Source organism: Henckelia pumila, chromosome 2 (assembly GCF_033568475.1).
Source record: "Henckelia pumila isolate YLH828 chromosome 2, ASM3356847v2, whole genome shotgun sequence".
Classification (NCBI taxonomy): domain Eukaryota; kingdom Viridiplantae; phylum Streptophyta; class Magnoliopsida; order Lamiales; family Gesneriaceae; genus Henckelia; species Henckelia pumila.
This window is the reverse complement of record NC_133121.1, coordinates 90855808-90878854: the sequence shown is the minus strand read 5'-3', so window position 1 is coordinate 90878854 and position 23047 is coordinate 90855808. Positions and strand designations below refer to the sequence as shown.

At 33.8% G+C, this 23047-nt stretch overlaps 2 protein-coding genes across 3 annotated transcripts; one reads left to right on the top strand and one right to left on the bottom strand.

The window, feature by feature from the left end:
• The first annotated feature begins 11325 nt into the window (after window positions 1-11325).
• Window positions 11326-14647, top strand: LOC140881763 (protein THYLAKOID FORMATION1, chloroplastic). Its single transcript, XM_073287322.1, has 5 exons — window positions 11326-11589; window positions 12132-12399; window positions 12753-12969; window positions 13858-13973; window positions 14267-14647. Exons 1-5 carry the CDS (start codon window positions 11406-11408, stop codon window positions 14361-14363), a joined length of 882 nt encoding a protein of 293 aa, XP_073143423.1. The 5' UTR covers window positions 11326-11405; the 3' UTR covers window positions 14364-14647.
• A 108-nt stretch (window positions 14648-14755) lies between these two features.
• On the bottom strand, window positions 14756-18459 carry LOC140881762 (pentatricopeptide repeat-containing protein At5g39680). Of its 2 annotated transcripts, XR_012150040.1 has the most exons (3): window positions 18121-18459; window positions 15602-17979; window positions 14756-15048 (listed from the first exon to the last, which is right to left on the bottom strand). XR_012150040.1 is itself a non-coding variant. In XM_073287321.1 (2 exons), the coding sequence occupies exon 2, from the start codon at window positions 17874-17876 to the stop codon at window positions 15762-15764; it is 2115 nt and encodes a 704-aa protein (XP_073143422.1). In that variant the 5' UTR covers window positions 17877-17979; window positions 18121-18459; the 3' UTR covers window positions 15476-15761. The 2 variants fall into 2 exon arrangements, 1 of the variants encoding a protein (XP_073143422.1); XM_073287321.1 differs by lacking the exon at window positions 14756-15048 and having other exon boundaries at window positions 15476-17979.
• Between the last annotated feature and the right edge of the window lie 4588 nt (window positions 18460-23047).

Below are 23047 nucleotides of genomic sequence, written 5' to 3'. Positions count from 1 at the left end.
CCAGACTCTGTTCATGTTTAGGATTCAGTGTATGGTTTAATTTTCTGGTTGATAAGAGTTGGAGTAGAGAGACTGTATTTATAGAGGGGTTGGGGGTAAATTAGTAAATGTGGTAACTAACCGTGGTTAAAGATAAGGAACTAAGGTTAGTCGACCAGAGTTTATTATTATTATTATTTTTTTCAATAAAGAGTTTATTAATTAATTAGCTTTTGCCTTTTTCCCTTTTCTTTTTTTTGTTTTTTTGTTAATTAAATAAATGAAATGATAAAGTAAAACACGTCCAGAGAGAGTCACACTGAAGGGGGGGCAGGTGGCGACCTTATCTGAAAGTACCGATGCATCTTCATTATTGCTACATCTTTGAGTGGGTCCCATTATTGTCTTTATCCCCATTTCATTATTATTTTCTTCTTCCTCCTCCTTTCTCGGGATATATAATCCCAATTTTACACTTCTTCAATTAATTTTTATTCTCTTTTTTTTTTTTGCCTTATAATTTATATACACTTCTGCAGGATGTGTTTTTGAAACTTTTTACATTTGATGAAATGAAATGTCTAAATTTAATATGTTATTTCATTCAAGTAACTTGTATTTTATTTTCATAAATAAAAGAAAGAAACATGTTGAGATACATATAGCATAGAATTTGACAATTATGAAATGAAGTATTTTACAAAAAAATTAATTAATTAATAGATTAGAAAAGGACAAAAAAAGGAATGAAGACAAGAGGCAGAAGAGTGACATGGGATAGGGAGTGGGGGCTCATGGGGCTTCACGTGGGACTAATATAATAATGATTGTAGTGCAAAACAAAACAAAGTTAGCATCATGTAGGCTTGCTCCATAACTCACCCCATTTTCCAAATATTCGAGCTGGTTTGGCTTTGGCTACGTCGGTTGATCTCCATATTTTTTTAGCACAAATTAATCTAAACTTCTTGATTTAGGATCCGGGATTACACCACGTACAATTGGGATTGCTTTCTAAAATCGAATCATTCCTATGAATCAGATATATAACCTAGAATCGGGGATTACGGATCTGCAAGAATCAAATGTTACCAAATCATCCTATGAATCAAATACCGGAATAGGTGTCATATAGAGCCACTTGTAATTAGCTTTAGCTTTACATTAACAATTATTTAGAATATGTGGAAAGATATGATGGCGTTGTGTGTGTATTAGAGTTCTCGTTATTTTGAAGATTGACGAGCGTTGTCACGTAGAACAAGAAGATAGATGCGTTTTCATTGTCAAAATTTTCTAAATCATGAATTTCGCATATATATATTTTTTAAGAAGGTAAGTTCTCGAGAGATAACGAATATCATATATTGTGAATATGAAAAAGAAAAAGAAAAGGAAAAAAAAAAAACTAATGAGCAAAAACGAAACCGTTCATTTTAACTCGCGACAATTCTTGAGACATGCAAACTTCTATATATCAGTGCCATTGTATTCATCCTGATTTCAAGATTTCAACTAAGGAAGGGAAGATATTTTTTTTTTTATGTCATTCAGGATCTTGTACTCTTTTCAACTCTTTTGATATTTATTAGTGTATTTGCTTAATGTATGAACATCACCTCTCGACTAAACGACGTTAAAGTTGTCCCGAGTCTCTTATTTTGCTGTCAATTTTTTTTTTTAATAAATTGCGTTAATAATCACAAAATCGGTTAAAATAAGACAAACACCGGAAAAACATAATCTTTGAAATCAAAATCGAGTAGTTTGCACTGCCATTCACTCTTTGAACCATATATATATCATAGCTTCTGATCAATTGGAAAAGGATTTGCTTTTTTTAAACTTAGAAATATTTGGAACTAATTACACCGTTTTGATTATACATTTCACACCCCACCAATAATATTATTTTTTACGTACCATAACTCCTAACTAATTTGCACGTGCATCACCAAACGTGGTGGTAGTAGCCTAGCTATAGTACGCAATTTTAGAGCCCAAGCATGAATTAAAACTCGATAATATACTACTTACATAATATCAGAGGATGCATATATAATAAAAAAAAAAAGATTAATGTAACGATAAAAACATGGAACAATTTCACAAAGAAAGTATATTATATGTCATTTTCTTTTGGGGGTCAACGCTGAACCATTACATTCGATTTAATTAGGTCTCTGTTAAAGAGTCCCTCAAAACTTTCAAGTATTTCCGATTTCAACCCCTATATATATGTATATACACCATCAACCCACGAGCTAGCTGAGGCAAGGCGGCAGTTCGGTGGTCCAACGGCGGCAGGCAGCCGCTTCTCCGCCGTCTTTAACTGGATCACGACCGTAACCCTTTTCGGGTGATTCGAGATAAAATTAAGCAGCTAGCTAGGTCAGCCCTAGCCCTAGCCCTGGCCCCAACAGTTCATGTACATCACTTGGCAAAGCGACTCTTCCGACTGCCGCCTCCTGCTGTCCTCGGCGCGGAAAGCTGATCCCGAATCGGAGCTGAGGATTAATAATCCGGACAACGGCCTGAGATCCGCGGCGGCGTGGAAGAAATGGTTGTTGCCAACGTGGTTGAGGGACTGGAGACCCGATCTGAACGTCTGGCCCTGATCGGGGTGCGTGTTGACAATAGCCACGCTGGCTGCCATCCACACTCTGTTCATGTAACTCATGATCCTTCTTCGCAAATTCACTGATCTTTGTTTGATGTATATCTTCCTCTCAATGTAGCAAAATCATGTGGAGTAATTTGTTTTGTGGGCGTAGGGTATTTATAAGGGGGTTGGGAGAAGAAGAATAGCGTAGTGACACGCAGAATTTGGGAGAATGGGAGTCATGTGCATGCCACCAATGGGGAGGCAACGCAATTTTCCCTGACAGGACAAAACAAAAGGTGTCGTCTCGTTTAGTGGAGAATCCACAGAAAAAGCACGTGAGTCCATGTGATACGCACCGTTGGGAAGTGAAGGATGGAAGGATTCGCATGCACAGGCTTTCACGTGAGAAACCGCACACAATTGATTTGATTTTGGATTTTGGATTTTGGATCTCTGGGTTTTCAGCTGGGCCGGGATTAATTTGTCCATTTTGCAAATCAAATCTTCAGCCTACTGATTCATTCAAATGTTTAAGGGTAAAGTTCAGATCGGCCCATTGATTATACTTTTCCTTAGGGTGGTGGGTTGCGGGCCAACTCGACTCAACCTGCCAAATATATATAACTAAAATTTGACGGGTCGGTCGGCCCCATACCGCAAAATAGACGGATTAATTGTGTTGATAATTTTCCAACCCACCTAAATGGTAGGCCGGCCCGTCCCGCATCGCCAAGTGGCGGGTTTTGGTGGATTGCTGGTAGGCCCGCCCCGCCGGCCCATTTTGACAGTTTTACAACCCTGTGCAGGTCTTGGGCCTAAGCGGGCATGGGTTGGCCCGTGGGCTTCAAGAAAAAAAATTAAAATTTTTTAACTTTTATGGTGATATATATAATTTTTTAATAAAAATTGTCAATTTTTTTATTAATTATTTTATATAAAATTTTCACATGTGAAATCAATAATTAGAAATTTTATTAATATATTTTTATTAATATTTATTTATGAAATAAATTTTATAATTAATTATAATGATTTTTATTTTTATTTATTTATTTTTAGTGAGTCAACCCGAGGGTTAGCATGCTTAACCAGCAACCCACCTTAGGTTGAATTGAGTTGAGGATTTCAAGCCAGTCGGAATGGTGGATCCGCCTACCCACCATCGACGGGTCAAACGATGGATTTTTGGCAAGTCGTTCCACTCAGTCATAAGTTGGCCCGTCTGACAACTTTGTTTTTCTCCGTAGGTTGATGACATATAGCACAAAGGGAGGTACCAATACGTATCTTCATAATCCATAAATAAAATCGAGATTTCTAATGAGTTATTTTACTATAAAATTGGAAATTACTGAATCTGAATAGAAATAAAATTACTCCATCGTCCCGATTATATAGTCTTACTTTTTTTCACATATATTAAGAAAAATCACTGGAAAAATAAATTTTATACAAACTTTCTATTTTATCTCTATTTAGTGTATTAAAAAATGATTGTATAATTTTCAAGATGTAGTTAATAGGGGATTATTAATAAAGGAATGTAAAAAAATATTGGTAAATATGATATATGACTATATATTTGGGACAAAAAAAAAATATTTCGGTCTCAATTATATAGACTATATATTTGGGACAAAAAAAAAACGTAGTCTATATAATTGAGACCGAAGAATATTTCCAAAATTTTCATCTAATTTTGTTTTCACTCACGATCTCCATGAAAACTAGGTTTCTTGGCTTTAGAATTTAGATTGCTTCCAATATACTAAAAGCCAACTTTTGTTGCTTCATCAATTCCACAACATAATTTTTTTTATGCGTGTATACATTCACAATATATATTTAATATTTTCAAGAAAAATAAGTCATTAGTAATTTATTCATGGGGACATATTTATAGTTTGAAAACAACATTGATCATCAAAAAAAATTATTTGGCTAGTTCTCCTCTCTTCAGTCTTCCCTACTTGGCAAAATTCCTCATCGCCCCTGACAAGACAAAGATAAAAATTGATCGAGATGGTTGTTAAATATTTTTCGTCATGAAGACATGATCGCTAATTTTTTATCCATGGTATTTCATTTTTTGACCAATTTAGGATATATCATTTTTGTTATTCATAATTATACTAGCACTAACAGCGACGCACATGCGCTGCATGTATAACGTAATAAATGGAAATTGTATAATTAATGTATAAATTAGGGGGTGGGGAATTTAAACGTATGTTTTTATTATAAAATTTTACAAATTAAAGAGACAAAAAAATAAGTAACATTCCTTCAAAAAAAATAAAAAATAAGTAAGATAAACTTTTATACTTTTGATATTATAGTTGAATATAATAATTAAATTTACCATGGGGAAGACAATGTGAGATCTAACACACTTTTTTTTTTTTGAGAGTACAAGTACAATATTTCATCAATATTACAACTACACGATACAACAATGTAATGAAACTGCCCGCATCTCAAGCACTTAAATCCGAGTGCTATTAAGATGATACTAAAATTGCATGAATATTAAAAAAAGTTCTCAAGCAACTTAATTTAAATGACGTGTGAATCCAAATTGGAGAGCATAAAAAAATTCGAAACAAATTTATATATGCTAGCCATTACCTAATTTACCTTAAGAACAATAAAACATTTTCATATATAACCAGGGTTTTTTGAAAAATGAAAACCTCCTATTTGCTAATAAGACTAGATACTTAAAACAAAAAGATGAATAACGAAACAATTGTGTCCATGTAACAAAGATACCATAAACTGATGTCTCAACTGTCAATTAGTGGAATACTCACATCATTCAACATACATATAAATATTATTCATTGTGAATAACATATATATTCCCAATCAATTCATGGTTAAAAATAATATCAATGCTCAGATGATTCACTGATAAGTACGAATCCTATAGTAGATTTAAAATTGTATATATTTTGTCATATTTGTGCTTAATCATCTAGCATTTTATGTCGAGTTTTGTGTTTAAATCGTCATATTTTTATACATTGTAGGTTTGACTAAAAATTTGAAAATCTTGAAAATGGAAGAGAAAGTCGGACTTTATAATTCCACGCACGTTGGAATTGGGCCGGAAATCAAGGAAAAATTATAAGAAAAATTCCACGAAAAATCAAGAAGTCGAATTCATAGACCAAGTATGGGGTCTAAACCATGGTATGTGTACGTACCATTGTAAAATCAGTCTCGAAAAATCTGCAAAAAAAAAAATAATTCACAGACCTGTGTCCGAAGCATGCACGGATGTGGTCGGACCACCTTCCGGATGTGGCACGACCCATGCCCTTGCGCTAAAATTTTCCCCGTTTTGAGCAGAATTTTGTAATTTTTGAGAACTTATGCACTTGGGTTTTATTCTTTCTTGGGCACAAATTTAAGGAAAATGAGGGCCTTTTATGGAAGGATATAAAAGGAAGTTTGGGCCCAACTAGAGAAGACTTTGGGCACTTTTTCAAGATGATGACTAGGGCTTGAAGTGAGTGGAAGAAGACGCATTATACGCGTCATCGTTGAGATTTTTTCATTTTTATTTTATTTTTTTATTATCATGAATTCTAATATTAGATTTTTAATCTGGTTTTGATTTTATGGAGTAGTAATTTTTTGATTGGGCCCACGATATGACCAAACTATTGATTTTTCTCATGTATTAGATTGATTATTGTTTTGACTTATTTTTATGTTATTGATTGATAATTGCATATATTTCTTGAATTTAATATAGCCAATTAATTGCATGTTTGTTATTTGATCTTGACTCAAAATATAATATATTGAAAATCACTTCAAAAATATTGATCACATGGTTAAATAATCGACTATTATTCGATTTCAGTATGCGATTTTAGGCTAAAAATGAAATTTCATATTTGTTAAATGTATTTTTTAATTAAATTAAGTTCAAAATAATTGGATTGTTAAATCAAAATAAAATTAATATTATTAGTTATAGAAATATATTAATAATTAAGATATGGAATTTCATCGTGGCGTCAAATAATTATTGTTTGATTAAATATGAATGTGACAATAATTGATGTTCGATACCGTTGTATGTTCTCGGTCATTTTCTAGGAATTTGGATCTCTCCTAATGATCTTAATTCACCGTTTAATTTAATTGTATTATTTGCTTTAGAGTAATTTTGTTTAATTTAATTAATCATTCACAAAAAATCACGTCTTTTCTTTAGCCTATATTAAATTTAATAATTTATATCTTAGTAATTAAATATTAGTTTTTATGAGATACTTGGACTCATAATCAATTTACTATAACTTGACCTAGTCCGCTTGATAAATTTATTTTCATTAGAAATCGTTGGTCATTCACTCATGTATAATTATTTGTAGTTTTATAGAAAATGTAGTTTTAGTTTAATGTACTAATGACATGAGCATAGTACACATACATGAACGATCAACCATTTACAAATTATTTGAAGATCGGCTGGAGAGTAAAAACATTCACCATTAAGTGCCACTCCAAATTCGTAAAAAGTCTTCCCAACGATAGCATTATATTGATAAATTTTTTATATCAACTAGCATAACTGCATACATGCAATGCATGTATATAAAATATTAATATAATATATTTAGTATTATATATTATATACAAATAATATATTTTTTCTATAATTAATTTTTAAAATTATTATTTTTTTCGTTTCTAATATAAAAGTAAATTTAAAAGTTATTACTTATCATTTTATCCTATTTATAATAGTTGTTGAGAAAAAAATGAAAATATATATAAATAAAATCAAATTTTCTTATCTTACTATCTTATAAAACTTGAGCCACTTTTAAAAACTGCTTTGGTGTGTTTTGATGACACCAAAATATATTTACAATTTAACCTTTGGTAGTTATTTAAAATTTAATATATTTACATTGAAAAAAAATGGTAAAAATAGGTGAAAAACAAAAACAAAAAAACTGTCTTGCATTTTGAAAACTGCATTCTACACATGCATTATTAATAACTAAACCCACTTCTCCTATGTTGAAGGAAACTGAAATGAATTTGGTTTATATTATATTGACCACATGCACTTTTACTTGTTTATATTATGTAAGGGTAGCTTTGAAAAAAAAATTTGGTGCCCTCACTCTAAAATGCTCAACTATTATATATAGTATAGATATAGATGAGTCATATAGGCTTCTTTGAACATTTTATCTGCATGTTGAAAACATTATGCTAATAAAAATGCAATAAATTTAATAATTAAATTTCCATCGAGAAAATATTATCTTAATTAAAAGAGAACTAAATACTACTTGTATATGATTCAGCGTCTGCAAACAAATGAAGAATTTCATTAAATTTCAACGAACATGAAATTGGTGATAAATTATCATTTACCTCTAAGCTTTCAGATGTGTCATGTATTTTCTTTCTCTTGATCACTTTGTTTATGCTTTAGATTGATTCGCACGTCTACGGAAGAAAATATTTGTGTTTTCGGTTGATAGAAGTAAATGATCTGTAATTTTAAGAGAGATAAATAATTTATTATCGAGTAAAATTCTTCCAATTTTAAATTGATCGCTTCAACCGCAGCCAAAGAGAGATAATGGGAAAGAGGAGAAAACTGTGTTTATTTATTTTTATATTTTGGATTTTGTCATACCAAACGTACAAAACTAGCTTTTCAGGTGCTGGAGAATGTTGCAAATAATTAGTTTAAGAGTGATTACAACAGCTTTTCACAAAGGGATTCAACATGTTTCTCCAAACTAGCATCGAACCAGTTGAAACAAGCTACAATGACATATTTCATAATGTTATTTTGGTGTAATCTTTTGAGATAATTGAGTTTTCACTAGTTTGATCAGCAAAAACAATAGATTTAAGGGAAATAATATTTAATTTTTCATACTTGAATAGTTTTTATAAATATTTGTGTTGATTTTGGTGTTGATAAGTAGTGGCTTGGAGGCTTGGAATAGTTATATTGATGTTCATATTGCGTTGTACTTTTTGGATGGTTATATTGATTGATTATGCATAATGTGTTGTGACATTTTTCAATTTTCCGTTGTCTTAAATATTTTTACAAATTCCAAAATAGGTCTTTATCAAGTGAACGACTTGCTATGGGTGAAGATTTTGGAGTAAAATCCCCGGAAAAAAGATACGTCATGCAAAATGTCAATGTTTCAGTTTTCTCCTCCAATTTGACTGCATTCCTCTTCTGGATGTGTTTGTCATCTGTTTCCAGATTTTCGGGCTTTATTGATGTTTATTTTCTGCAGTGTTTATTTTTCTTGCGATTTAAATTTTGCAACCTGTTTCATTTTAAAGTTTGAAGAAATTTTTTGTCAATCGAGAATTCTTGTGTCATAATCTTGACCTATCTGCAGTTACTGTATATTTCTTCTTGGCACAATAGATGTATGCTTTTTCTAATACAGTAGTGTTTTACCCTTTTTTAAACGTACAATAGTGATATTATTTAACACAAAGAACAGCTTACGTTTTATACAAGCAATGACAAATTATAATTTTGTTTTGTTTTCTTTGTGCAGATTGATGTTGAAATTGGTGTAGGGTATAGTTTGGGCATAGATGATGACATGTAGATATAACAATATTTTGAAATTTTAGAGGTTTTATATGGATTGAGTTGAGAACAATAGCTTTTGACTTATATCTTATGTATTTAGAGTTTTTGATATTGTTCTTTATTAGTTACTAGTTATAATGTTTTTGTAAGAATTTATGAATATTATGTACAAATATTTGTTTATATATATGAAGTGTGCATTGATTTTCTGTAATGATGTTGATTGTGATTTAATATGATGTTTTGGTTGAAATTGGTTACATAAATGAATTATAGGAGTGTGCTGGATGACTGATGAATAGCTACTCTTTTTGTATTTCAGTTTCTAATTTAAAGACTGAAATATACAAAAAAGTCTCTAATTTAAAAACTGAATTTTACAAATAAGTCTCTAATTAGAGACCGAATTAAATTTAACAGTCATTAATTAGAGACTGCCAAATAAATGTCGGTCTCTGATTTAGAGACCGAAACAAAATGTCGGTTTCTAAATTAGAGACCAACTAACATATTCGGTCTCTATTTTTAGAGACCCAAAGCAAATCCTGGTGGCTAATATTTAGCGACCAAGAAAATGGAGACCAAAGAAATTCGGTCTCTATTCGGTCGCAAACCGTTAGTAAAGACCGATTAGAGATCGAATTTCCAGTCTTTAATATTCGTTTTTCTTGTAGTGATATGTTATCCTTGTGTTTAATAAGATAGAGAAGATATGTATAATATATATATACAGAGGCGGAGTCAGGATCACGCAAGAGGGGGCCAACAAAGAAGAAACTGAAAGTGTAAACACATGCAGATAGATTTTTGACTTTTTTTTAAAAAAAAAAAAAAGGAAAGAGAGATATTATTAGAAATAAAAAAATAAAAACAAAAGAGGGAGACTAGACCAAAACCTCTCTCAAGATCTAAACAATTAAATAAGTTTTGAGTGAGTTCTGATAAAAGAAAAATGTCAAACATGATCAAAATGCTCAAATTGGATTCCTAATTGCAGCATGTCATGTTTTGCAAAGACACTATGTGCCTCCGCTCATGTATATATATATATATATATATAATTTTGATCTCTTGTGCAACCATAGTGGGTAACTATATGAGCACCACTTGACGTGACATTTACTTATTGGATGTACAAGACATCATATCAACCGATATTCACATAGTTGTCCATGGTGATTGCCTAAGAAATCAAAACTATATATATATATTTGGTGTACTTGATGAAAATGAGATGAAACATATTTTTTTAATCATATATATCATGCCTTATTTCACTTTTAGTCACTTCAATTTCATCAATTATCCCATTTAACACTTAACACTGTCACTATATATGGTTGCATTAGTCAATAGTCATGTCCCGACATCCACGTGATAAGGGGCGACTGTATGATAAGTATGATATAAATGAAAATTTACAATTATATTTTTTAGCAATTATGCTTAATTTAGATTTTGTAAAATATCATAAAAATTTTAAAAACACATCAAATCTTTATTTATTACCCAGTCGTATTTCATCTTGTTTTTAATCACATTTGTTATGCATCTCTCACAGTCACTGATCTCATTAACACCACCAAACGTCGTCCTAATATTTTAATAAATATATATTCTAAGAAATTGCATGTGGTAAGCCGTAGGGGAAAGTGATCATCATCTACGTACGATCTTGATCTTACTCTTACCATCCTAGCAAAATATTATTAAAATATCCGTGTCGTCACTCGTCAACTCTTAATGAGAAATAATAAAGATTATAAATAAAAGTCGACTCTTAATGAAAAATAATAAAGATTATAAAAAAATAAAATGTAAGATTAAAACTGAAATTTTATAATATATATGAAATTAAAATCGAAAAAACAAACATAAAAAAACGAAAAATAAAATTTTCTCTTTTGTTAAATATAAGTAAGTGTATTTATGAAAAATATTTTACGAAAATAAATCCAAAAAAATCCGTATGCGTTTTTTTCCAGAAAACTCATTTTTGTTTTATTATTTCATTGCCAAAAATCCCAAGGTTCGAGTTGAGCCCACGTGTCAAGTTTCTATTGGGCGAATTGATAAATTTAAAAATAAATAAAAGAAAATCCCACCCGGATAATCCTTCAATCCACCCATCTTGTTGAATCCAAATGGAGAGCCAATCCCCACTCTGAACTCAAATTTGTATGAAAAAACAGATAACTGATCTCTGCAATGGCGGCCGTTACTTCTGTATCCATCACTGCTATCGCTCAATCCTCCGACCGGAAATTCCATGCTCTGTTGCCTTCCAATTTCGATGCTGTTAGGTTCCGCGGTATGGTGTCGTATGATGCGTGCAGCTTCCGTGCTTCCAGTTCAACTCGAATGGTGGTTCATTGCATGTCCACTACCACAGGCAGGTTTCACCTCTTTTTTTTTTTTTTTTTGGTTAAATTTGGTGCGGAATTCTGTTGGTTCTCTTAATTGCAGCAGAAGAGAGTGTGAAGCGGCCGAATGCTTCGTGATAGCGTAACAATTTTTGAACTCATAATCGGATGTAGAAGTTGAAGGCAGTTTTTTGTTTTCTTTTCCTGTAATTGGTTTCTTCTTTCCGTTCTATGCATTTTACATTGTAATTGGATCGATTGAGTTGATACTTGCGTTTTGTTTGTGCATAAATAAAAAGTTGAGAAATGCCAATCTGTGGTTTTTTTTCTGACGACCAGGTGACATTTTTAGTGATCTTGTTGTCGCCTCGTGTATTGTGCTCAAAATGCTGTAATTGCCTACTCTTTGCAAGTGTGATGGAATACATGGAAGAGCAATCTATCATAGATTCTTGAATGTATTTTTTTTTTCCTGAAAACTGTGTCTTAATGAATTTCTGATTCGGTTTAGGACTTTAGCTCTACTTTAGAGCGGCTTCTGTAATTTTATCAGGAAATTTGTTGGTTTCAGATGTGCCTCCTGTGTCCGAGACAAAGCTCAATTTCTTGAAGGCTTATAAAAGGCCAATTCCAAGTATATACAACACTGTACTACAAGAGCTGATTGTTCAGCAGCATTTGATGAGATACAAGAAATCATACCGATATGATCCGGTGTTTGCACTTGGTTTTGTGACCGTGTATGATCAACTCATGGATGGTTACCCAAGTGATGAGGATCGGGATGCCATTTTCAAAGCTTACATCGAGGCTCTAAAGGAGGATCCTGCCCAATACAGGCACGTGGAAAACATTTTGCTGTTCATTTTCTATTACCTTTTTGTGTTTGTTGGGTTCATTTGTCACTGATGTAACTTAAGTTCAAAACAGATAACTATTCGTCATAGTTAATGGGTCATTTCAATTTTGATTGTACATCATGCGTCAACAGCTATGAAGCGTCTTCTGTGCCACTGACTTGATATTGCTAAATTCTGAATATCATGCCTTCCATTAATCAGAATTTTGCCTAAAAGTAGTGTGTGTCTCTGTGTATTTATGTATAGGAAAAACATGTCGATATCTTTGTTGCAGACTTCTCTCAGATTTAAAGTGGCTAGGGTAATTTCTTCTGGTATTTTTTATACAACAGGGCTGATGCTGTGAAGTTAGAAGAATGGGCTCGTGCTCAATCTTCTAGTACTTTAGTTGATTTTGGATCGAGAGAAGGAGAAATTGAAGGTTATATGAAAGATATTGCAGAAAGAGCCGGGAGCTCAGGAAGTTTCAGCTACAGCCGCTTTTTTGCAGTTGGTCTCTTCCGTTTGCTCGAGTTAGCAAATGCCACTGAACCAACCGTATTAGAAAAGGTAATACTTTTTCCCTATTGTTGCTAGTGTGGTGGTAGATATACTTCCGTATAGTTCACATAAAGGAGCTTCCAGAAAGGCACATTTAGCTCTGAGAGGAGGTTTCAGTTCATGGATGTGTTTGCTGAGTCCGTTAAACATCTCCAAATTGGTAGAGTGGGCTGAGTCTAGACAAAACCATGTGCGAACAGTCGGTACCTGATTATTTGGAGTTTCCAGGAAGCATACAATATGCTCAACCTCAAGCTTAAATTTTGTTTGCTACAAAATTTGATTTTATCAGAGTTAATCTCTTGAGAAGTCCCCTTACGGTAAGGAAACACCAAAAAGGTTTCTGCGGATATCGGAAATGCCATCTTGCTTTTATTTTCTTTTTTGGGTTTATTTGCCCTACTGTCCAACAGCTTTATTCCTTCATACTTTGGAGTCTTCCATAGGCAACTCAAACTGGAACATGGAAGAACTTTAGTTGGGATGCATCAACAATATCCTCATTTCCCTGGCTCTGTTTTGGTGGACAGCCTAGAAGAACAGGAACAGGCTATGAATGCCTTCTCATTGTTTTAGACTAGTTTCCCAATTTGTAGCAGTTAATTCCACCTTGTTTGTCCTCGCATCTTTTTTCTTAACCAAAATCAGACAGGCTGAGATGGCGGGGCCAATACCATGAGTTAATCGATATAAATCCCCGAATCAATCTATTAAAAACGAAAACCAAGACTTGAAAATTAGTGTCTGGTCTTTTTCTGTACTCGCTGTACATAAATTGTTGTGCAAGTGAGGAAATATGAATGTTGCGTCAGACCAATATTATCACATTAAAGAGAAAAACAATACAAATGAGTTTTGCATTCTATGGAATTTTATATTTTTTTTTATGCTTGACAGCTTTGTGGCGCTCTGAATGTGAATAAGAAAAGTGTTGATCGGGATCTTGATGTCTATCGCAATTTGCTTTCCAAACTGGTTCAAGCAAAAGAACTGTTAAAAGAATATGTTGATAGGTAAAAGATTCTCCTCTCCAACTGTGTTCATATCAGATGTTCATCCTAGAGTTCATTCTTTTTATGGGATTATTTTCCACTTTCAATTAATTCAGTAATAATATCAATTCAAGTGTAAATCACTTACTCATTTTCAGGCTTGCTTATTTCTAGTTCTCTTTTTATGATTTTCCTGTTGGAGGTTGTACCTGTAGTCATAAATATGCTTGTCAGTGGCACAAGCTTACTAAGCTTTGTCCTCGCAAATTAGTACGTCCTTTCAATAACATCCTCCACTGATACGTGATCTTCAGGGAGAAAAAGAAAATCGAAGAAAGGACGGCGGAATCTCAGAAAGCAAACGAGGCTGTCAAAAAATTTTCAGGGGAGTACCAATCTGCTGACCGGTAAATAGCAAGCTTCTGTTACATTCAGACGATCGTCGTCGAGAACAATGGCATGTATCAACTTTGAGACAAGCGTTTTATTTTCTAAAGTTCAAGTAGATGTTAGAATAGAGGCCACATCAGGTGAGAAGAGTTTGGAATCTGGAGGTTTTACGTACATCCTGATGATATTTATCGACTACTAGCATCTATAGAACCTTCTATTTTCTTTTTTGTGTGTACAATGTAATTTAATGTTAATACTTAATACAACACCTCACTGGAGTCACAGATCTGATTCTATGCTTATACTCTGTTTGAATTCTAGTAATTGTTTCAACAGTTTTCCCTATCACTCTCAACATTGTAATGTTCTCGGAAACTGTCTTGAATGCCATTCATTATCAAGAGAAATTTCAGTATACCTCATCGCACTAAATGTCATTTAGCTTTACGGAAGAACTCTATATATCGAGGATGATACATAAAATTGCTTTTGATGCCCAGCATCAGAGCTAGAATGTAGAAACTTATGTAATGGAATATGAAAAATAGAAGTTTAAAAATTATGAAGGGGAGTAACGGCTTCTGCTGGTCCTTCTCACCTACTGCCCATGCCTGCTGAACCGCCGAAGTATGGGTTACAGAAATGCTTTCTACTTCCTGCTGGTTGAATAACCACGCCGGCCTTCCATGTTCTTCTGTATGGTCTGAAAGATGTTTAGATAAGCAGACTTACTATCATTGAAGTATGTTAACATATCAAGTGACTTGAAAGAGGCATACATCTTCTTTCACTACACTTGTATATGCATGCAACTTATATCCAAGCACACAGTTGTTAACCTACCCCTGGTATTTCACTTACCTCGACTATGTGTATTAGAACACAGAATAGCTGGGAGAGTTTTTGTTAAGTAAGCATACGGTATCTTTTGGCAATCTTCTGTCATGCATATGATCGTTGCCACTAGTTTTCCAGTTTGAATATTACTAGAATAATATCAGTCAAGTGAAAAGTACATGATTTTAATTCTTGCTTTCTTATTGTCCTACGGCACAAATACTTCTATGAGTCAAGACTGCAGCAAAGTACAAACGGCTAAATAAGGAGAAATTACATTTTCTTTCGACAGGTTACATTAATCATCCACTAAACTGCATGTATAACCAGGCAAAACATATGTAACAACAGGAGTGGACATTTTGTGCTTCAACCACCGTCAGAGAATTTTATCAATTTAAGAGCTCTGAACAACTTACAGAGCAGTGAAAAAAGTGTTCGGTTGGGCTATTTCCTGCATCTTACAATGAGAGGCTGCTGCATCAAATCAAATGGGCATCAAATCGCCTACCCAACGCATCGGGAATATTTTCCTCTAATCTCCCATTAAATGATTAAGACTTAAGAGTGAGCCGCATTTCACCAGTAGTCAGCACATGAACAACGTCCATCCCTAAAATGATGAAAACGGTGCACATCTCTGACAATTATCATTCTCTTTGTGGCTTTCGAGATATATTTAGCAGCAGAATGACAGTCATCACATATTCTTAGGTTTTTAATCACACGAATTGGTGCCCCTGGAGGTGTTTTCATGAGTCCATATGATATAGCCAACTTCTCACTATGGTAACTAAGGTAGTCCTCTTTCTGTTCTTCTTCCACATCGTGCAACTCAGAAGCTGTATCTGGAATATAACCCAGAGATTTAATTTCTGTCAACAGTTTCTTAACCTTTTCACGAATTTGAACGGATTCCGCGTGTTTGTTGTCATCTGAAACAAATATATGTGTGTCATTCCTTATTTCTATCCAGCTCAGTCCAGGCTCTTTCTTTATCTTCCTTTCTCTCGTTAACTTTCGTACTACCACCACTTTATCCCATCTCCTTGCTTTAGCATGCAGATTTGACATCAAGATGTATGTTCCGACATCGCTAGGATTCATATGCAGCACAATTTCTGCAACTCTTTTTCCCAAGCCATAATGCCTGTGAACATGACATGCATTGAGCAAAGTTCTCCACGCAACAACATCCCATCTTATTGGTTTTGATCTCATAAAATTCTCAGCTTCATCAAGCCTTCCTGCCCTGCACAGAAGCCCCACAATACAGGTGTAATGCTCTAATCCGGGTTCAATGCCAATCTCTCGCATCATATGATCCATATAATAAAACCCTTCATCTACCCTGCCTAAGGATGCACAAGCAGATAGCACCCCAACAAAAGTTACATAATTTGGTCGTTGTTTTGCAGCTAACATCTGTTGAAACGCAGTCAAGGCCTCCTCCCCGAGTCCGTGGTTGGAGCAACCAGAAATAATTGAGTTCCAAGATATGACATCCGGAAATAAGATATGAGTGAAAGCACTTTTGGCATCTTCAATCAGACCACACCTTGAATACATGTAAATCACAGCATTTCCCACGTTCGTGCAAAAATTCATCCCTATCTTCTCAACACGTGCGTGTAATAATTTACCGTATCCAACAGCAGACAAACCAGCACATGAGTTCAAAAGCACGACAAATGTGTATTCATTTGGAACAACATCCTCAAGGTCTATTTGAGAAAGCTGTTTCAATGCCTCTTCGAAGCACTCATTCTGCATATAAGCTGATAATAGTGAAGTCCAGGTAACCACATTTTTAGTTTGCAAGCTGTCAAAAACTTTCCTCATGGATGATATTTCACCACATTTTCCATACATATCTATGGTGGCACTACCAACAAATAAATCACAATCCACGCCAATCTTCGATACTATGTTGTGTATCTGTCTGCCCAAATTTAAATCCTTGACAAGAGTACAGAATCCAAGGACATTAACAAATGCTACAATGTCCCACTCTTTGATCTCACATTCACCCATCATCATGCCCAGAACATCTGATGCTTCCCTCAAATACCCTTGATCCAGGAGACCACTTAAAAGAGAATTATAGGTGCATATATCCGATCCACTAGCTGAATCCAAAACCTGCATGGCCTCTTTCACAGCTGACCACGTTGAATACAACAATACAAGTGCATTCTTTACATATGGGTGAATCATCGATCCGGATTTCAGAGCATAGCCATGACATTGCTGACCTTCATCAAGCAACCCACATTTAGAACAACACGAAATAACAGTTGCTAGAATAAACTTATTTGGGTCTAGTTTACCCTCTTTGACCATGTTTCTAAACAGCCTAAGAACCTCTGCTTCAGGACCGTGGTGCAAATACCCAGCCATTAAACTACCCCATGAAACAATATTCCTTTTCCGCATTTTATCAAATAGTTTGCGTGCAGTCACTATTTCACCACATTTTGAGTAAAGATTGATCAAAGAGTTCCTCTCGATTACATGGTCTCTTGACATGTGATTGGATATAACCAATTGGGCATGAATGCTTTTACCAAGTTTGAGGTTTTTAACATCTGATGATGCTTTTAGGACCTTTCTTATGTCCTTGAGGCTTAAAATGGCCAGATTCCGTGAAACGGGGAGTGAAATTTTCACATCACCAAGTCGCAACATAAACATAATGATATGCGCAAATCAAGATAAAAATGGCATCACACATGGCCTTCTATATGTAATATGCCTTTCAAGAAATTGAGCTTTGTCTCCAACTCAGCAAGCACATCTGAAAGGAAAGAATTTACAAACAAGAGTTTAGAAGCCAAACTAGAGGTTGAATAATTCTAATGAATTCAGTAAAACAGAAAATTTTCCAGGAATAAAAAAAAGATGAGAACCACAGAAATGTATCAGCATGTTTAAGAACCTATCATTTGATGAACCAAGGCCCTCTTCTGCATATTCAATTACACTTGAACAAAGGATACGATAACATTCGATGCATGAGTTAACAAAGGAGACAACTCAGACAAGTCTAGCATTGATGTATTAGATACAAGGCAACATTTCATTACTAAAAGTGCAATCCACTCCTCGAACCACAAAATTGCATTCGGAAATCAATGCGCAACAACTTTATCCACAAAGAAAAAGGCACTACCAAGTACAACTCAATCAATACAAATTCTACGCAAAGAAAGATTAACAAATCAAAAAACAAGTCAACAAATATATTTGTAGCGCAATTTCTTGAAATTAAGAAATAAAAAATGATACAAAGTGAATTAAATAAAGATTAGTGAATAGATAATCCCTTGATTCTATGACAATTTATTGTGAAATGTGAATTTTTTGGTGTTTGATGTTCTTGGAAGATATCTTGATAATGTTAATTCAATGTGTTCATAAATTGTTATCGAATTAACCTTCAAAATTTGAAAAGAACGCGATGAATGCCTTGAATGGCTTCTTGAATTTTGTTGATTTTGAATTTGGTGAATAACAAAATCTTCTTAAATTTGAATGTATTTAAATATGTTGAAGAATAACGCAATCAATTCCTTGAATAACGCCTTGCCTTGATCTTCGTTGAACTTCTTGAAGATGACGTGAGAGATAAATTTTGAATTCTTCTACTCTTTTTCTTCAGTCTTCTCTGTGTTATTTTTTTTTCTTGGTCATTTGCCCCCGTTGAAGGATGCAGAGTTGAAGGATGCAGATTCCTACAATTTCCATTTGATGATGTGTCATAATTTGATTGGCTCATCCTGATTTATTTGTGATTATCTTTCATTAATCACAATATTTGATTTTAAATACTAAAAATATTAGTATTTTTTTTCATTTGATTCAAGATTTGATTTGAAATATTAAAAATATTAGCATTTCATTCCATTTATTGCAAGATACAATCTTGATTTAAAATCTTGATTTTCTCACAAAATATATTAAAATATCAATTAATTAACTATTTATTTTTGTAGGAATTTAATTTTCAATAAATAGTCAATTATTTTTTAATGATATTTAATATATATACTTCTTTTGTACTTTCCATAATTTTAGGGTCAACAAATTTAATTGTCTACAAATGACCCCTCGAGACTTATTCACAAATGCTGATATTTTTTATGTGAATAAGTCAAGATAATTTATTTCCAAAAATTAGGCTCTTTATTCCTATTTTTTTAATGCATAATATGGAAGTAGGACAGACGCAAATGGATTCAAGCCTCGAGACAAATTCAAGAAATTTAGGCCGGTCCCACGTGGGAGAATTCATTTTCGTATCTTGTATTGTCCATCTCTAATTTATGAATTTTTCATATTTCCTTAGAAAGAATTTTTTTCTTCCAGCTCAAGTAAGAGAAATATAGAAACTTTTATTTATCAATTCATGCATACTCTTTGAATGGAAGTTTTTTTTTCCTTTTTTTCATGCACACTTCTTCAACTAGAGAAGCATTAGAGTAAACTTTGTCTCTCTTGATCAAAGCATAAGTATGAACATCTATCCCATTTTCTCTTTTCCATTCACGGCTTTTCTTTTTCTTTTCTTTTTTTCCGTGCTTACACTTTTTTTTTTGTCTGATTCTGACTTCTCGAATTGTGAAATTTGCAGAGACTCGGCCCGAAGCTTACATCCACGATTTTGAGTTGAAGTTGAGACTTCAATTTGACTTTTCATACGTTGCACGGGTATGCCCTTCCTCTGTTTATTTTTTTGGGTACTTGCCCCATGCACTTTCTTCTTCTTTTTCTCTGACGAAATTTATGCATGTCTTTGAAGACAAAAGTTGTCTTGTCATAACCCCTTAAATCTTCATTGGTTCGGGATGACACAGGTGCATGTCTAGATCACAATGAATATACTTGTTGTTGCTATTATTATTATTATTATTATTATTATTATTATTATTATTTTATATACTTACGTAAATATACACATTCCTATACATTATTATTTATCTTATTTTGTATTATTTATTTATTTTGTTTTGTTTTTTTAACTTTGAATAGGGTTGATTAAATATGCAGAAGTTTGGGTTTATTAAAACACTAATTGAAACTCCGAGTTGCTTCTCAATATACTCTGTACACGTAAGTTTCACTTTTCTTCTCTTTTAATTTTTTAAATATTACTTACATTTTATTTATATGTGCATATGTTATGTTATTATTATTTTGCTACGTATCGTATTTATATATGTATGTTTTTATTTTCTACACATGTTTTATTATTATTATTATTATTATTATTATTATTATTATTATTATTATTATATTATGATTATATATTTTTTAGTTTACGTATACATGCATAATCGTATATATATATATATGTATATTGAGTTTTATTATTACTGTTGTTATTATTTACATATTTACACGTATTCAGTTTGTTTTATTTATTTATTATTATTTTTTTATATTATATTACACATGTATTTACAAATATTTTTTTTAGGTAGCACAATGGTCTTCTTCAAAGACATATATTTTTCTTTCGGCACTCAACGTTTGATGATTCTTGATGAATAAGGTCAACCCGAAGAGAAAGACACTATTTTGGTTGTTGATGAGCCCGTGGCTGGTCGTTATGCAAAACCATGGCCGAGACTGACAAACTTACTTTATACTCCCGAGTGGTCCATCGAGACTCCTTTCACCAAGAATTCTAAAGTTTGGGCTTTGCGGGCAACTCACCATCAGCAATTGCTAGAGCATGTTTCATTGTCATCATTGGGAAGACGTATTATTGAAGGCAAGGCAAAGTAGGATGACACATTCTAATTTTTTGGCGAATTTCATTACATCAAAGGATATTGGAAGTGGGCTGAAGATATTAATATTAGCCGATGTGATCATAGGCTTCGAGCGGCGCAAATGTATGACCCAATTTATGCTTCATTATTCACATATGACCGAGATCCCAACATTATGAAGGCATTTTGCGAGGCATGGTGTCCGTTCAAATACGTTATTGACTTCACATGGCGAATTATCTATCTCTTTGTGGGATTTGCACTCTTTGTTGGGCCTGTCCATTACCGAAAATTTATATGATGAAGTTGTTCCTAGTGCCAAGGAGCTCACCGGCGTTGATGAAGCGGGTAGCAGATTCTTTCCTCGATCTTGCATTCACTTACTTCATGTCTTTTACATTCTTCGAGGAAATTCAAAAGATGATCTGTGCTCTGAAGTGACTATTGATCAGTGGGTTAGATTTTGGTTCAAGAAGGCTTTTCGGTATCATTCACCTCCCCCACGTAGAGATAAAAAGACAGTGCCTCCCGAATCCACATATAATCCACTTGGAGATCTCAAGACACACGAAGAATGGTTAGAGAATACTATATTTTCGAAGCTTGGCATCAGAGATAACTCTAGAGATTAGACATACTTGGCGGCATATTTATCTTGTTGGTTATGTGTATTTGTCCTTCCTCAAAGCGGTGCCAAAATGATTCGTCCAAATACCTTCAAGATGGCCAGCATCATGGCTAGTGGGCGGAAGGTGGGTCTTGCTGTTCCAACGTTGACGAGCATTTATCGAGGCCTCAAGAAAATTGCTGCTTCTTGAAATCCATCTCGTGCATGTGCGACTTTTTCTACACGCTTCATCTATGGTTGGCTTGCGCATTACTTTAAAACTCACACCCAAGTTTGGCAAGGAGCACGTGGCCCCAAAATGGCAATCTTTTCTGGCGAAGGGAGCGCAAAACATTATGATTCAATTGAAGCTCGCAAAAGAATTCACAAAGGAGATTTTGCTTCTTGGACTTGCACCATGATCACAAGAAGTAAGAACTTTTTATATCTTGATAATGGAAACACGGAGGAACTTGAGCATAATTATTTTATTGCCATCCGTTCCAGCTATCTGTCTTTGCGCCAACGAAGCCGCTTCTTTGTTGAACCTTATAGTCCTCACCGCTTCATTCGTCAGTTTGGATTTTACCAGATACCACCAGGGGTTCTTGTTTGAGACGTCCGCAAAGCTTCTTTGGATGAAGAGCTTCTTTTTTGGCGGTTGATTACTCTTTCCAATTCAATGTCTAGAGTGAAATTTCCATCCATGCCCCCAAATGCGAAGTGATTCTGCTCCGATGAGTATAAGAAGTGTTGGGAAATAGTACATGGAAATTATTTGGAAGAAAATATAACGATTTTGACTATCTCAAAGTCTTGTGAAAATTTGAGAGAAGACAAAACTTGTGAGTATGAAAATGGGTTTCTTGGTGAAGACTCTCGTCCCAAAGATCATAGTGATCGTGCCATTGAACTTTTAGAGATTAATAAGAGAAAGGACTTTCAAGATAGTGAGAGTAGCACTGCGGACCATCATTGGAAAAGGGCCAAAAAGAACTCTAACCCTTCTGAGCCAAGAGTCATTGACATTGATAGTGTAATCGGAGACCCGAGACTTGTGGGAAGCTTTGTGGGAGAGGTATTTTTTTTTATTTCCTTTCTCTCTTTTTTTTATTTGTTTTCCAACACACTCTTTTGTCATTAAATTTTTTAGGTGGAGAAATACTTATTGAATGCTGATGATAATCATGATTCACAAGGCATCCAAAAATCGATCATGAGACCAAACACATCAATTGCAGTTCTTTCAGCCGGTGAAGCAATACCAAAAGAAGGTTCTATTTTGGCGATTCCCAATGCAACTCCCAAGCCTGCTGCCCTTCTTGCATTTGATGGAGGGAAATTTTTATTTGATCATCAAAATGAATTTCTTCAAAGACTGTGGGTCGACCTTCGTGAAAAAATAATGAATACTTCAATTGATTGTATCTCTTCTCTTAAAAGGTGATGTGTTTTTGGTGCTTGATACCATGAAGAGTTTC